Source organism: Prionailurus bengalensis, chromosome D3 (assembly GCF_016509475.1).
Source record: "Prionailurus bengalensis isolate Pbe53 chromosome D3, Fcat_Pben_1.1_paternal_pri, whole genome shotgun sequence".
NCBI lineage: Eukaryota > Metazoa > Chordata > Mammalia > Carnivora > Felidae > Prionailurus > Prionailurus bengalensis.
The window spans coordinates 72,438,195-72,454,277 of NC_057356.1; the positions used below are offsets into that span (position 1 = coordinate 72,438,195).

Below are 16,083 nucleotides of genomic sequence, written 5' to 3' on the forward strand. Positions count from 1 at the left end.
TAAAATGTATTTGTAACCCCAAATCAATACCCCCGTTGCCTTTACAGTTACACCCACGACCATGAAACAGATGAGTTTCCAGAGGCACACACTCCCAGCTGAGGTTGAACAAGGAGACACTCTTTTTGTTTCAGTTCTCATATTGTAACCAAGTGTTCTTTTGTGGTCAAATAAGTGCCACTTTGGGGTGGGGGGGTGGGCATTTGTTTATTTTTGCTTTCTGTCTGTGAGTTTGGTATTTGAAATGCTCTCCAACTGTAATGCTGAAGTGCTGTTTAGTATCGCTTATTCCAAGAGGCTGTGATGTGCCTTAGGGAGAAAATACATGTGTTAGATAAACTTCATTCTGGCCTGAGTTACAGTGCTATTGGCCATAAGTTCAATGTTAATGTATCAACAATAATATTAACTAGGATGTCTTTAAACAGAAACACACATAAAACAAGGTTACGTATTGACAAGTTGACAAAAATGTTGCAATGAAAGGCTCATAAGAACCTGCACTTGCATTTTCCCTAAGAGCAATGTTACAATATTTGCAAATTCAGTGTTTGTGGCAACTTTATAGAACATGGCTGCTGCCTCAAATGATGAGAACTGACTGTAGTTTGCATGACATTGACATGTTAAAAATGTTTAGCAAGTAACTGACTTTACCCAATTTTTTAAATCCTTTTACAAACACTTATTTGTAGAGCAAGAGCTAATCTGTAGTGATCTAAAAGAAGAGGCTCAGACTGGGGTCTCCCTGGAGAATATATTGCCACACCTCTGCTGCATTTCCACATGATTGAAACAGTATCAAAGTTGCCCTGGGGTTGTAGGGGGCTGGAGGGGTCGGAAATCCATTCTGTGACTTTGTGCCTGGCCTCTTTCTGACAGTTGTTTATTTCTACCACCTCAAAAGAACAATTTTGTATGTTTATTTTTAAAAATTAATTTAAGGGGCACCTGGGTGGCTCAGTCAGTTAAACGACCGACTCTGGCTTTGGCACAGGTCATGATCTTGGGGTCCGTGAGTTCAAGCCCCGTGTCAGCCTCTGTGTTGACCGCTCAGAGCCTGGAGCCTGCTTCAGATTCTGTCTCCCTCTCTCTCTCTCTGCCCCTCCCCTGTTCACACTCTGTCTCTCTCTCTCAAAAATAAATAAAGATTAAAAAAATATTTTTTAATTGATTTAAATGTTCATGGTAGTGTTATATGCACATTCATTTTCCAAATAGGTGTATAACCAAAACCAAGACTCTTCCTCCCCATCCTGGAGGAACCGGAGGGAGTTCCTATTCCCTCCAGTCTCCCCTGTTCATCGCTTTTCACTATCCTTTCTTTTCTGGAATTTACCTTAATGTTTTTCAGCAATTGTGCTTAGGTAGCTGTCCTTTAATTCCTTAGTTTTAATTCACAGATTTAGGTATCACCTACTGATTTATTCCTAGGTCAGGAGTTAGCCCTCTGGTACACTCCAGCCCTACGCCCAAACGTCTTCCTGCTTTTCTCCTCCTGCTCTTCCTTCTCCTCCTCTGCATTTTCATTGTGATCCTTCTTCTCTTCTTCCCTGAGGTGTATGTAATTAATTAACGTGAAATGCACAAATCTTCAGTGTTTACTTCTCTGGTTGTATTATTTCACTAGGGCTGCCACAGCAAACACCACAGAGGAGGAAACCTAAATGAACCACAGATAATTGCTTTCTCACAGTTCTGGAGGCTGGAGTCCAAGATCAAGGTGTCAGCAAGCTTGTTTCTTCTGAGTCCTCTCTCCTTAACTTGCAAATGGCTCTCTTCCTCCACCATCTTCACATGGACTTCTTCTGTGTCTCCGTATTTCCTTTTTTCAGAGTGACACCAGTCATACTGGATTAGGTCCCACACTGATGACCTCATTTAACCTTTTGATTTCTTCAAACCCCCTACCTCCAAAACACTCACACTCTGAGGTACTGGGAATTAGTATTTCAGCATGTGAATTTCAAGTGGGGGCCCAATTCAACCCTTAGCAATACATTTTGACAATTTTATCTACCCATGTAACAAATGTGAAAGGAAGATGCAGAATGTTCCCATCACACCAAAAAGTATCCCTCTTTCCCTAGCCAATCAGTTCCCTAGCACAACTGCTGTAGGCAACTGCTAGACTGCTTTCTTTTACTATAAACTCATTTTGACTCTTCTTGGACTTCATCTAAGTGGAATTATGTAGTATGTGCTCTTTTGGATTTGTGTCTCACCTTGTGTAATCTTAAATCTTTTCAATTTTTCCTTATATTTCTGAGAATTCCATTTTTTTCTGTTTTGGAATCTCTGTTTCTTGGATTTCAAATCTTTTTCTCTCAGTTTGCACTCTTCTTTTCCTGAAATTTACCCTCATTAGACTCCTGATAAAGGGAATATGGAGAGATATCTTTGAAACCCTGTATTTCTGAAACATCCCTATACTTATATAACCATATATTCTTTTTTTTTAAATTTTTTTCAACGTTTATTTATTTTTGGGACAGAGAGAGACAGAGCATGAACAGGGGAGGGGCAGAGAGAGAGAGAGGGAGACACAGAATCGGAAACAGGCTCCAGGCTCTGAGCCATCAGCCCAGAGCCTGACGCGGGGCTCGAACTCACGGACCGCGAGATCGTGACCTGGCTGAAGTCGGCCGCTTAACCGACTGCGCCACCCAGGCGCCCCAACCATATATTCTTATACTTGAGTTATTTTTCCTTATGCTTGATAACATTTGTATAGCCTTGGAATTCTAGGTTTAAAATACTTTAAGAATAAAATTTTATAAGTACTCTTCTATTGTTTTCTAACTTTGAATGTTGTTGAGAAATCTTTCTCCTTACCATTTTTACTTTTTATGTGACCTGCTTTCTTTCTTCCATTCTGGAAGCTTTCCTATCCTCTCTCCCCCAGGAGGCTCTAGTATTTCACAGTAATGTACCTTAATGTAGTTCTTGTTCATGTATTGTGTCAGAAAATCCATAATCCCTTTCAGACTAAAGTCTCAAAACTTCCAGTTCTGCAAGGTTTTTACTGCAGGAAAGAGTTCTGGTTTTTGTTTTGGTTCCTTGCTAATTTTCTGCCTTCTATTTTTTTTTATTTTCATTATTTCATCTTATTAGTTGGATATTGGAAATTATAGACTAAACTTCCAATTTCTTATCTTTTTCCCCCAAATTTCTGTGATCATCGTTCTATGATCATCTTCCCCCCTCCCCTGGAATTTTACAAGATTTCTTTTCATGCATCTTCCAGATAATTTATTGAATATTTAACTGGTTAAACCAAACTATAAATGTCATAATATTTTAAAAGAATCTTTCATTTTTCCCGTATTTCTATTCCTTTCACAGATGTAATATCTTATCTTAGATTATCTAAATATTAATGACAGTTTTTGGGATACTTTTTCTACTCTAAGCATAATGTTGTCTCCTTCAAGGGCCATAATATTGTGGGTTTTTTTTTAAGTTTATGTATTTATTTTGACAGAGGGAGAGAGAGAGAGAGAGAGAGAGAGCACAAACAAGGAGGCACAGAGAGAGATGGAGAGAGAGAATCCCAAGCAGGTTCTGGGGCTTGATTGTATTTTTTCCTATTTTATACTAAAAGCTTTTTGAAACAAAATGTCTTGTAGTCTTACAATGTTGGTTAACATTAAAATGAAATATGTACTAAAAAGCTGATTCCAAAGTACATGAGTGGATTAAGTGGGAGCCTCATTATTGGGGCATGAATTAGAAACCTGGCTACTGTTTTCGCTAGGACCAAACTTAGAATTTTCTCTAGAGAATTATTACTTGGTATTTGCCTGGGCAATATACATCTGGTTGTCATTGCATTGAACACAGATGATGAAAGAAGACTTATTCTCTTCAACTTAATAACCCTTGCCCTCATCTGTACTCTCTTCTGTGCCTGATATCTCTGAATCTGTGGACTCTGTTTCAGTGTCCCTAAAGGATAAAACTCCCAGTGACTCCAAGGACACTGAGGGTTAGTAGACTGATTTTCCTAGATGTGCGTATGACTTTCAACCCATCTTTTATTTCAGCACCATGCTTTAGTCTTGTCTTTCAAGGTATTTAGGACGCAACAATTTCTAGCCCTCCCTGAATTTTGTCATGGAAATCACCTTGTTATTCTTTAGTATCTCTTAGGGAGTAATTTAGGTTTCATCTTTCTCCTTTGGCTCAGCCACCACACTTCCCTCGGTTTGCATCTCTTAAATATTTGTTAACATCTCTCATCCTTAAGACTACTATTCTCTATTTCCTTATGGTTTTTTACTCTTGAGAACATTTTACTGTCATTTTAGTGGCATTTACAAAGGAGAGGTGATCATGCACATAATCAATCAAATGAATTGTGTATTTTTGTCAAAATCATACAAAAAGGGACACTGTCAAATTGTAAAAATGGATTTAATTTGGTTATAGGGGCTAATCCCTAGCACTTCTTGCCTCTCTGTTTTATTCCTACTTAAGTTGGGGTCATTTCTTTGACCCTGCTCTGTTGCCCTTACTTTCTCCAATGTTTTAATTTACATCTTTTATTTTGCAGAGTATCAAAGTAAGCTGGCTGCCTCCTCCATCAGGAACACAAAATGGATTTATTACCGGCTATAAAATTCGACACAGAAAGACGACCCGCAGGGGTGAGATGGAAACATTGGAGCCAAACAACCTCTGGTACCTGTTCACAGGTCAGTGTTCACATAGTGCAGTCTTGCAAGGTTTTTATGAATTAAATGCTTTAGGAATAAAATACGCTCTCACTTCAAGGAAACATTCTTTTTTGTTTGTTTGTTTTTTCCTGACAGGTGACATCTATTGGTCTGAACAAGAATAACCTTTATATTTTTAACTTGGTATCTTTGTAATGCTTTCAGTACATATTATGGTCCTGGATCATACTCTTATAAATGTATCGTAGATCTTTTAATCCGTATTAGTTTCTCAGCATTGCTTATTCAACAACAGCCCCTCTGCCAAATAACTTTTAACTTTTTAACTCGTAACTTTAAAAAGCTATCTAATCAGGGGTTCCTGGGTGGCTCAGTAGGCTAAGCATCCTACTTCAGCTCAGGTCATGATCTCTTGGTTGGTGAGTTTGAGCCCTGCATCAGGCTCTCTGCTATCAGCATGAAGCCCACTTTGGATCCTCTGTCTCCCCGTCTCTGCCACTCCCCACCCACTCTCTCTCTCTTTCTCTCTCTCTCAAAAATAAATAAACATTTTTAAAAAGCCATCTAATCAAATGGTTCCAAGTTTAAGTCACTTTGATCCCTTTCCCCCTAATCTCCAGTGGTGAGAATGGGGCTGGAAAATGTGGAGACGGTAGTTTAGGAAATAAACAGATTATTCTACTTTCCATAAACATAAAAGTAAATTCACTTTTGTAGCAATATTGGTGGAATTCATAGTAGGTCAAGCTTCTTTATGAAAACTGGAGTATTCCATGCAGTTTTCCATGCAATATTTAGAGAATGTGTTTTATTTTACAAAATGAACAGTCTGAGATATGCTTTCAAGGCAATGCCTCTGGGGGGTGCAAGCCCAAGAAAGCACACATGAGGAAACAAAGAAAGGGACCAGGGAAGGAGAGAAATCTTTCACAGTGGCTATCATTGAGCTGGCTACCCAGAGCAAACCCAGAGTTTGTTCAGCCTCATGGGGTGTCTCCTGAGAGGCCGCATGAAGTACTATGTATCATAGGCAGTGGCTGGATAGGAAGTATGAGCAGTTCCTCTCTTGCCTATCATTGGTCTAAATCTGTCAATAGGCTGTTATCCATTCTATACCTGCAGACAGCACCTGAGAAGCCAGAGCATCTGGCGAGTATGCAAACATAGAATTCTCTCTGTGTCAGTAAGTCCTTTATGAGGTGGTGGCTTGGTCTAGGGTAGCACCAGTAAGTACTTAGGAGGGCTTTATAGCTCTAAGGAGAGTGTGAACTATTGCCTGGGGCTTGGGAGGCAAAGCATAATATAGCAGAGGCTCTTGGTAAGGATTGGGAGGCAAAGTTGAGCAAATCTGGAGTGGCACATAAAAAGGGTCCTGGAAAATATACAAACTGAAACTCTTAATTTACACCTAATGGATAATATAAACTATCACTGCAAATGAGGAAAGAAGAAAGTAACCCCTTATTTATTTCTTTCTCTATACCATGTGCTCAGTAAATTTCCATTTGAAATCATAGTTTGTTACACACACACACACACACACACACATTTTAAGCTACATTTAAGCTACATTTAAGTCCGCATTCTGCAACTTGATCAAAACCTGTTTTCCCCCTCAGGTTTGTTGTTGTTGTTGTTGTTGCTGCTGCTGCTGCTGCTATTGGTGTTTGGCTTTTGGTTTTTGATGTGTTTTTCTTGTCTCTTGTGCCTGTAAAATTTTAGCATAATGGTGAAAGTGCTTCCAAGTAGGTTGTCAAAAATCACATTACTCGTTTTATATCTGGACAAAAATCTCTCAGACAAGTATTATTGCCTCTAAGAGGAAGTTATGGCACTCTACCACATCATTTAAAAAGCTTAAGAAAAGCCGAGATCTTATGTCTTCTTTCCTGATGAAATTATGGGAAGAAGGTAAAAATAAATGAAGTGAGGCATATGTGCTCAGTGTGATAGTTGGTATAACCTGTAGTTTATTTTGACAGAAATCACTTGGAAAAAAGTCTTGGTGAAAAAATTTTAATAGAATTCCTAGGATGTAATAGATGAAGAGCCTCTAAGGATAATTATATCCAAGACTTTTTCACCCCTGGTTTTACTGAGGTATTATTGTCACATACCACCGTATAAGTTTAAGGTATACAACTTAATGGCCTCACTTGTGTTCACTGTGAGATGATTAACGCTGACAGTTTAGTCAGCAGCCATGATCTCATATAGATACAATTTAAAAAAAGAATAAAAAGTCCTTATGATGAGAACTCAGGATCCACTTTCTTAAAATTTTCGTCTATATCATACAAAATGTGGAATGCCTCACGAATTTGCAAGCCATCCTTCTGCATGGGTCCTGCTGATCTCTTTATCACTCTGATTTTAGTATATGTGCTGTGGGAACAAGCACCAAGCCTTACTTTTTTAAAATAGATGATGGTATTTGAAGCCCTGCAATCTTTTTTTTTAAGTTATTTCCTTCTCAGATGAAAAAGCTTAAAAATATAAAATAACCTTTTTATACAATAATTCATTGAAAGATGAGTGTTCCAATGGAAAAGCTCAAGATTGGATATTCAATTTATGGAACTATAAATAGCCAAGATGCATGAAACAATGTTCAAGCTCATTAGTAGAGAAATGCAAATTAAAACAAAAATGAGTTAACATTTTCTTTGGATTAAAGTAATAAAGATATAAGTGAATGATGATACCCTGTTCTGGAAAGCATATGGGAGACATAATTAATATTCATATACTGCTGTGGGCCAGATGATTCTAGAATCTTTCTGGAAAGCAATGTGTAGATATTTGTTATACACGGGTGTATATACGTGTGTGTGTGTGTGTGAGAGAGAGAGAGAGAGAGAGAGAGAGCAAGAGAGAGAGAGAAAGAGGGAGGGATCTTTACAGATATATGATCTATGTTTTCTACCAGGAATTTATTCCAATTATGCAGCCATATTTTCTGCAAATTTTTTCACTATAAACATGTTCATTGCACTGTTCCTTTAATAGAAAATTTTAAGGAAAAAAAATACCCCAAGCATCCAAATATAGGCAGCTACTTAGAAAATTTTGTCAAAATCATATCAAGGAATACTGCTTACCTAATGAAAATGATAAATACTAAATCAAGTGTTAATTATTTCAAACATGATTCAATGAATAACTCAACTTTAAATCAATATTAGTGTGTGAAGTTGATATTTATAAATAAAATATGAATTTGTAGGAAAATATTTAGAGTAATAATATACCAGAATATTGATGGTGATTGTTATTTACATTTGTAACAACAATAAAATATGTATTTTAAAATTATGTATATAACATGAAGAACAAAAAGGCAAGATCCTAATGTCATATTATGACTTTTGGTCACCAAAATTGAAAATTCCTACCACTAAAGCTAACTCCATGGCCACTGAACAGCTAAAAGGCAAGTGGCCCAGAAAATAAATGAAGAATCGTAGCCACCTGGCCAAAAGAAACTGCTGCTGTAAATTCTTTAGTATTTATGGTATTTTTGGCAAATGGGATTTAACACATTCACCTCAGTAGTATCAAACCAAGGTTCTGGCTCTCTAAATAGACAAACTTTTAGGATTTTCTCTCTAAAGAAGTGAAATTATTAAAGAAGAAAAAAAAAGCCAGAAGTCTGAAATAAAGGTGTTGGCAACATTGGTTCCTTGTGGAGGTCCTGAGAGAAAACTCATCCATGCTTCTCTCCTAACCTCTGGAATTTGCTGGCAATCCTTGACATTCCTTGGCCTGTAGTTATGCTGCTCCTATCTCTACACCACCTTCTTCTGTTGCCTGTGTTCTCTCCTCTTCTTATAAGGACACGCATCATTGGATAAACCCCACTCTAAATCCAGGATGGTTTCATCTCAAGATCCTTAACTATTCATATTTATAAAGATCCTATTTCCAAGTGAGGTCGCGTTCTGAAGTTCCAGGTATTCAGGAGTTTTGAAGTAGACACTATTCAACTTGCTGACAGATACCTTTTATTTTCCCTCTCAAGAACAATCATTTTTAATTGTATTCTCTAATGAACTTTATTCAAAAATAAATAATTCAGTCCTACATTTTTATTCATCTAAAATATATGGGACAATTAGATCTTCTAATCAGCATGAGCTATAACCCCTTACCACTCTGGTTTAATACCATTCCGGCCAAAAGCAAAGAAATAGGATGAATTAATTAGCTTGTTATTGGAAAAGCTCACAAATGCCCCTTCCCATCTTTATAGATTTCTAGGAATCTGGACTCAAATTTGAATTCCTCATTCATACTGTTCTTTCTTCATTTCAACAATTACAAAATGAATTTGGGAAGACAAACAATCTGGGCAGTTATATTTGTAAGTGTACCTGATATTTATGGTAAAAACAAAAGTCACACAGACTCCATTCTTAAATTGAAATGAAGAAATAAAAACTGCCAGAGAATAGCCTCATATCTGTAGAACATTAAAAACAAGTTGTACAGAGTCTCTGCCTTCCTATCCCCTGATCTGTGACCCAACTTCAGTAATGCCTATTGCATTGCTAGATATTGTGGGAGTGTTTTCAGTGGTAGAGAGCACAGGTTTTGACTTGTTCCAAGAATATATTTATTTAGTAATGTATGCAATTTCTAGTTTACAAAAGTAATTGATTTTCTGTATGAATCTGCAGCACTTTAGAATGTACAAGACTTGACCCTATGTTTCCAATACCTATATGGTACATGGATATATTGATTTGTCTGTTAAAAACTTGGAAATGCTAGAATGCTTCATTTGGATGACATAAATATTCAGGTGTAGAGACTCAAACTTGTTTTTTACAATCCTCTGTTAGACAGGTGTTTTTTTGTTGTGTGTGTTTTTTACTAGGATAATGAGACATCTGCAATAACATAGTAATTCAGAGTTATAACAAGGATTTTAAATCATTGTTATCAGTTTCATTGTGGGATCCCATGTCAACTAAATTTTAAAGCGTTGTTTTTAATTTTTGAGTGCTCTTCAGAGAAAGTTGTTTTGAATTGAATTGAAGAGTTTTCTTGTGTTTCATGGCCAATATAGAATAAACGTAATGATTAACATGCATTGGTATTTTATGGACTGAAAAATGAAACAATAGCATAGAATTTTATAACAAGGTTAGCATTAGGGGAATAAAGGGAAATTATATTGTTTGAATAATGTACCATCTCTTAACATAAGTCCTGTAAAATTAGAAATAGAACAGAATTACAGAGCTTGAAGGCACTTAGTATTGGGGATAGAAACAAGCAGAAGATGATCTTCTTTCGACAATGTATTTTTTTTTTATAGTTGAGGAATGCATTGCTACTTACACCACACTTTTTGTAGAATAAAATTATACTTAGAAGCAGGTAGGAAATATACATGCATGAGCATGCCCACACATAGGCACAGCATACACAAACACATGCCCACCCCCACATACACAATGAGATGAACTATGGGTCCCTGACAAACCAGACCATTCATCTTATACACAGTCCTAATTTTATAGAAGAGTTAACTGAGATCTAAAGAGTGACATTGCTAAGATCTACCACTAGTTAAGGAGATAATCCCAACTCGATTGTAGGCATTTCAACTCCTAGTTATATACTCCTTATACTATATAATATTGTCTTCTTTAGCTCACTGTATTGTAAATGACTCTGGCTATCATATGAATCTGCAATAGATCATTGGCATTAAAAATAATTTAACATTTATAACAATAATAATACCAGCATTAACTTTGACAACAGCCACTATGCTAAAAACAGTATGGAGTTTCTTCAAAAGATTAAAAACTAGAACTACCATATGATCCAGCTATCCCACTCCTGGAAACATATCCAAAAGAATTAAAATCAGGATCTGGAAGAGACATCTGCACTCACATGTTCACTGTAGCATTATTCACAAGAGCCAAGGTAGACAAACAATTCAAATGTCCACCTAAAACAATTTTTTAATGTTTATTTATTTTTGAAAGAGAGAAAGAGAGATACAGTGTGAGCTTGGGAGGGGCAGAGAGAGAGGGAGACACAGAATCTGAAGCAGGCTCCAGGCTCTGAACTGTCAGCATGGAGCCCGATGCGGGGCTTGAACCCAAGAACCATGAGATCATGACTTGAGCCAAAGTCAGACACTTAACTGACTTACCCACCTCGGCGCCCCTCAAGTGTCCATTGACAGACAAATGGATAAAGATGTGGTATATATCAATAGACCATGGAATATTATGCAGCCTGAAAAAAAATAAGGAAATCCTGCCATTTGCACCAACATAGATGGATCTGGAAGATATGCTAAGTGAAATAAATCAGTCACAGAAGAACAAATACTTCATAATTCCTTTTGTATGAGGTATCTAAAATAGTCAAACTCATGGAAGCAGAGAACAGAATGGTGATTGCAAGGGGAGAAGATGAGGGTGAAATGGGGAGTTGTTCAGTGGGTATAAAGTGACAGTTACACAACAGGAATAAATTCTAGAAATCTTTTATACAACATAGCACCTATAGTTAACAGTATTGTACACTTAAAAATTTTAAGAAAGTAGACCTAATGCCAAATATTTCAACCATTAAAAAAAAGAGGACACAAGAAATCTTTTGGAAATAGTGGATATGTTTATTACCTTGATTGTGGTGATGGTCTCATGGATGTAGGCCTATGTCCAAACTCATCAAAATGTATACATTAAATATGTCCCGTTTTTGGTGTATTAAGTATATGCTTCAATGAAGCTGAAAAACCTCTATAAAAACACTGTATATATACATATATCCATATATATATTTCAAATTTAGTCTTTGTAACAATTTTTATGCATATATTCTCATTTTATTGATGAGAAAACTTAGACAAAGAAGGAGGGCAAACAAGTTTTTCAAGGTCACATATCTAATGAGCAGTGAGGTAAAACTTCAAATCTAATTCTGCCTGAACTGAGTACCTATACTCCTAGCTCTTAAACTGTAGGTAATGTGTTGCCAACCACAGATAATGAATGTGTGATTTTGTGTGTATAAAGGGATACATAAAGTGGAATAATGCACAATGGAAAAAGGTTTCTGTTGGATAATAAAAATTGAATATTAGCTTAGCAGCTAAAGGAGCTGCTTAACTCTAGGAGAGATTAAATCAAAGCTTTCCTACCTACTTCTTTTAAAAAATGCTATTTAAGATTTCTACTGGCCCAACTCAGGAAACACATCCTAGAAAACAATGTTTAGAAATATTCACACAAAAAAGCTTTAGATTCCAGACAGGCTTGTCTCTACCCTACCTTCAGTGAATAAATGAATAGATAGATAGATAGGTAGATAGACAGACAGACAGATAATGTTTTGAAAGTTCTTTAGGTATCAGCTCTCAGGATTGGGGCTCAAAAAATTGCTTGTTCATGTTGATTGTTGTTATAACTTTTGAAGATACCTCTTCTTTCAAATGTGAACATTTTAGGAGACAGCCAAAGCATAAGAGACTCTTAAAAACTGAGAACAAACTGAGGGTTGATGGGGGGGTGGGAGGGAGGGGAATTAGGTGATGGGTATTGAAGAGGGCATCTTTTGGGCTGAGCATTGGGTGTTGTATGGAAACCAATTTGACAATAAATTTCATATATTAAAAAAATAATTAAGGGGGCACCTGGGTGGCTCAGTCGGTTAAGTGGCCGACTTCGGCTCAGGTCATGATCTCGCGGTCCGTGAGTTCGAGCCCTGCGTGGGGCTCTGTGCTGACAGCTCAGAGACTGGAGCCTGTTTCAGATTCTGTCTCCCTCTCTCTGACCCTCCCCCGTTCATGCTCTGTCTCTGTCTCAAAAATAAGTAAACATTAAAAAAATAATAATAATTAAGAAAATAAATAAATAAATAAATAACCCACAAATGTGAACATTTTTTTTAATTAAGAGAAAAACCTTATACTGAATTTGAAATTTAATTGAACTCTTAGGTTGATACATTGTAAAAATCATAGAATTATCAATTCTTTCCTGCCTTCCTTCTCATATTTTAGTTCTGGATGTAATCATTTTAGACAAAAATTTCTTGCATATTTGCCCAGTGCTTTATACTTGCTACTGATGTCCTTCTTAGGTCCCAGCCTTGGCCAGGTGGGTCTCTGAAGAGAATGGTCTCTGGCGCCTCAGCAGGAGATAGGGCAGAACCAAGAGTCTTCTCCCAAAAGCACTCCAAGTTGTGATTAAAGCTCCACATAGTCACTTGGCTTAATTTATGTCAACTTATTATCCTTATCTCTGAAGTGGGAGTAATAATGTATTTATGACAAAATCATAGAGTGTGTGAAAATCAAGTCATAAAACAATTTGCAAATGTTATCTATTAAATGCTTAATTATATAAACTATTCTAAAAGCAGTCTGGCCTTTGATTCTCAAAAGAACATTATAAGATGGAAAAGCAGGTATTAGTACCTAACTTATATGGGAAATGGCAATTAAAAGAGCTTTCAGTACATCTAAACTTGCCCAGCTAAACTTGCAACCTAGATTTCTGAAGGTCATACATGGAATGTCTCTCTGAAAAGCTGAAATGTCTCGTTCTACTTCTCACCACTTCCTACACTTATCTAGACATAGAAGAGGGTCGAGGTTTAATTCCGTTGGTAAAGGTTTCAGAAGACAGAATCAGAAGACTTGGATAAAGATATTTTAAAAGAGGATTTAGTTTTGGTTTATCCCTACAACGTAAAACTAGGGCTTATTTGTAGATAATATTGTAGTAAAGCAGATCAGTGCAATCTAAGGAAGAACTTTTCCAACAAGAGAAATGGTTGAGTACATTCCCTCCCTTGGTGAACTTCTCATGCCAAAGGTATTCCTGCTTTATTTACAGGATCACTTTGTTAGATGTATATCCAAATAGCTCTAGATGGGTCATTTGAATAGACATTAATTAAGATCCTTTTTGATATTGGGATTATGTGTATATATTTAAACTTTTTTATACTTAATCTAGAATTTCTTAGGTGTTTCTAATGAGAAAGATTCCACAGCTATATTTTAGAATAAAATTCAAATTAAAAAACGTTTAAACTAAAATATAATAGTTCAAAGAAATTAGGCAGGATTTTCAAAGGGACCTGGGCAGTAATGTATACAGCATATTAAACCTTCACTTGGATATCAGAGAGGATCACATAAATAGCTCATCTTCCCTCCTTGGAAGAGGTATTTTGATCAGTAGGTTAGGCTGGTTAGGCAAGACTCCAGTGGGGAAATACTTAATGGATGGTCTCTAAATTGACCTACGATTTCACTTCAAAGAACTGTTAGTAGGTTTTTGTTTTACTCAAGACTGAATTAGTGATACTGACAGATCCTCAATGCAATATATATAAATAAAAATTTGGGGGGCGCCTGGGTGGCGCAGTCGGTTAAGCGTCCGACTTCAGCCAGGTCACGATCTCGCGGTCCGGGAGTTCGAGCCCCGCGTCAGGCTCTGGGCTGATGGCTCGGAGCCTGGAGCCTGTTTCCAATTCTGTGTCTCCCTCTCTCTCTGCCCCTCCCCCGTTCATGCTCTGTCTCTCTCTGTCCCAAAAATAAATAAAAAACGTTGAAAAAAAAATTAAAAAAAAAAAATTTGGCAAAATTATAAAGAAATCTTTCTCTCTTCTAGTGAGGTATTTTAATACTCATATCTACTTTCTAGTGAGATGATTTAATAAATTCCTACTAAAAATTGATATATTCTGCACACAAAAAGTAACTTGATTTAAAGTCAAATGAATAGAACAGAATATAGGGCATTCAAAAAAGATTTCCATTTATATGTCAAAACATTGCATATGATAAGATGGCAGGTCATTCAGGGTTCAACCAGAGAATCAGAACCTGTGGAGATGTGTACTAAGGTGTTTATTACAAGGAATTGACTTAAATGATTGTGATGCCTGGTTAGGCCATTCCAAATCCACAGAGCAGACCATAAGAAAGGCAGGCTGAAATTCTCGAGCTAAAGTTGCTGTCTGCAGGTGAAATTTCTTCTTCAGGGAAGCCTTACTTCTGCTTTTAAGAACTTTCACTGGTTTGAATCTGCCCCCTCCCCAATTATCTAAGATAATATCCTTTGCTTAAAATCAACTGAATATGGACTTTAGTCACATCTATAATATAACACCTTAAATTAGTGTTTGAAAACTGAGGACTTCAGTGTAACCAAGTTGAATAAAACTGATCATTACAGATGGTATTCCTAATCACTGGTGGAGATGGTATTAATACAATTGCCCATCCTTTTCAAAGAAAAATAAAATTAAATTTTACTTAATATAAAAGAATATATTCTTGATGGTCTAAAACTATGTCAGATAAGACCACTATGAGAGCCATGAGGTACAATGATTAGGTAAGCATTTGTTCCCAGAATTCTCTCCCTATTATTTTCAATGTCCTGGAAACTACAATAAATCCACAATCCCTTTGCCTTAGTTATTAACAATGGTGCCTATGAAAAGGTGCAAAATGTTAACAAATTCAGATCAACATCATGTGAACTAAGGGACAAATCAAAGTGAGCACAAACCTATTGAGCCATGACAAAGGCCTTTTGTTCAAAAGCATCATTTTCTGCCTTCCTAATGATGTTAGATATTATATTTTAACCTAGTATTTTTGGGTATGTTAAGTGCTTCCTTAGCGGATCTTTCAACAGCTGCTTTGTGTGTGTGCATTCCATGTGTCAGGCAGTGTAATGGAATCTATGGGTATATAGATAAAATACCAGTAATAACAAAAACAGCAACAGTTCTAACTATTCTCAGTCTATTTCTTTATGGAGCTTCTAGTCTATCTTATGAAATTAGAAGCCTCTTAAAGAGACAGCATTTTGTGTCATAGATACTTTTGTGTGGGTGAATTTATCAAATTGTCTTCTCTAATAGAACAATTTATTGAAGGTAACTGCTATAGACATTAACAAGTCCATCTAACCATCACTTAAAACATTATCTCCAATTAATAATAAATTAGAATTCCCCTAAAGACCAAGATTTACTCATCTGCCTATGCAAAAATATACAAATTTGTAACTGTGTACATGATAAGCATCATTTCTCCAATAGTTTATTTTCTTTATGAATTTTTCTTGTTACCAAATATTTGTGTCATTTTAGATTAACAAAATATAGATTGTAATTTAAATTTACCAGGGTTGTTCAACTTTGGAGATTTAAGAACTTGTCAGTTTAAGCCAAGTTCTCATTGTCTGAAGAAAGTCACATGGTTTTTTAGCAAGTGTAATTTGTTTTACAATAATTTGTCATGGTAATGAGCTGCTTGAGATTTAGCTAAAAGGACTATTACTTACATAAAAATTTATACATATCACACTAATGATCCATGGGCCATCTCTCATCAACCTGTATT

At 36.3% G+C, this 16,083-nt stretch overlaps 1 protein-coding gene and 1 non-coding gene across 5 annotated transcripts in view; one reads left to right on the forward strand and one right to left on the reverse strand.

Moving 5' to 3' along the window:
* Positions 1–16,083, forward strand: part of DCC (DCC netrin 1 receptor) — a 1,143,392-nt gene that overhangs the window by 934,252 nt on the left and 193,057 nt on the right. For all 4 annotated transcript variants that reach the window (XM_043558863.1, XM_043558864.1, XM_043558865.1 and 1 more), the window contains exon 13: positions 4,556–4,697. In XM_043558863.1, coding sequence (XP_043414798.1) covers positions 4,556–4,697 — 142 coding nt within the window. The remainder of the gene's footprint in view (positions 1–4,555; positions 4,698–16,083) is intronic.
* Positions 6,977–7,080, reverse strand: LOC122471055. Its single transcript, XR_006294080.1, has one exon. It is a non-coding gene; the product is annotated as a U6 spliceosomal RNA (small nuclear RNA).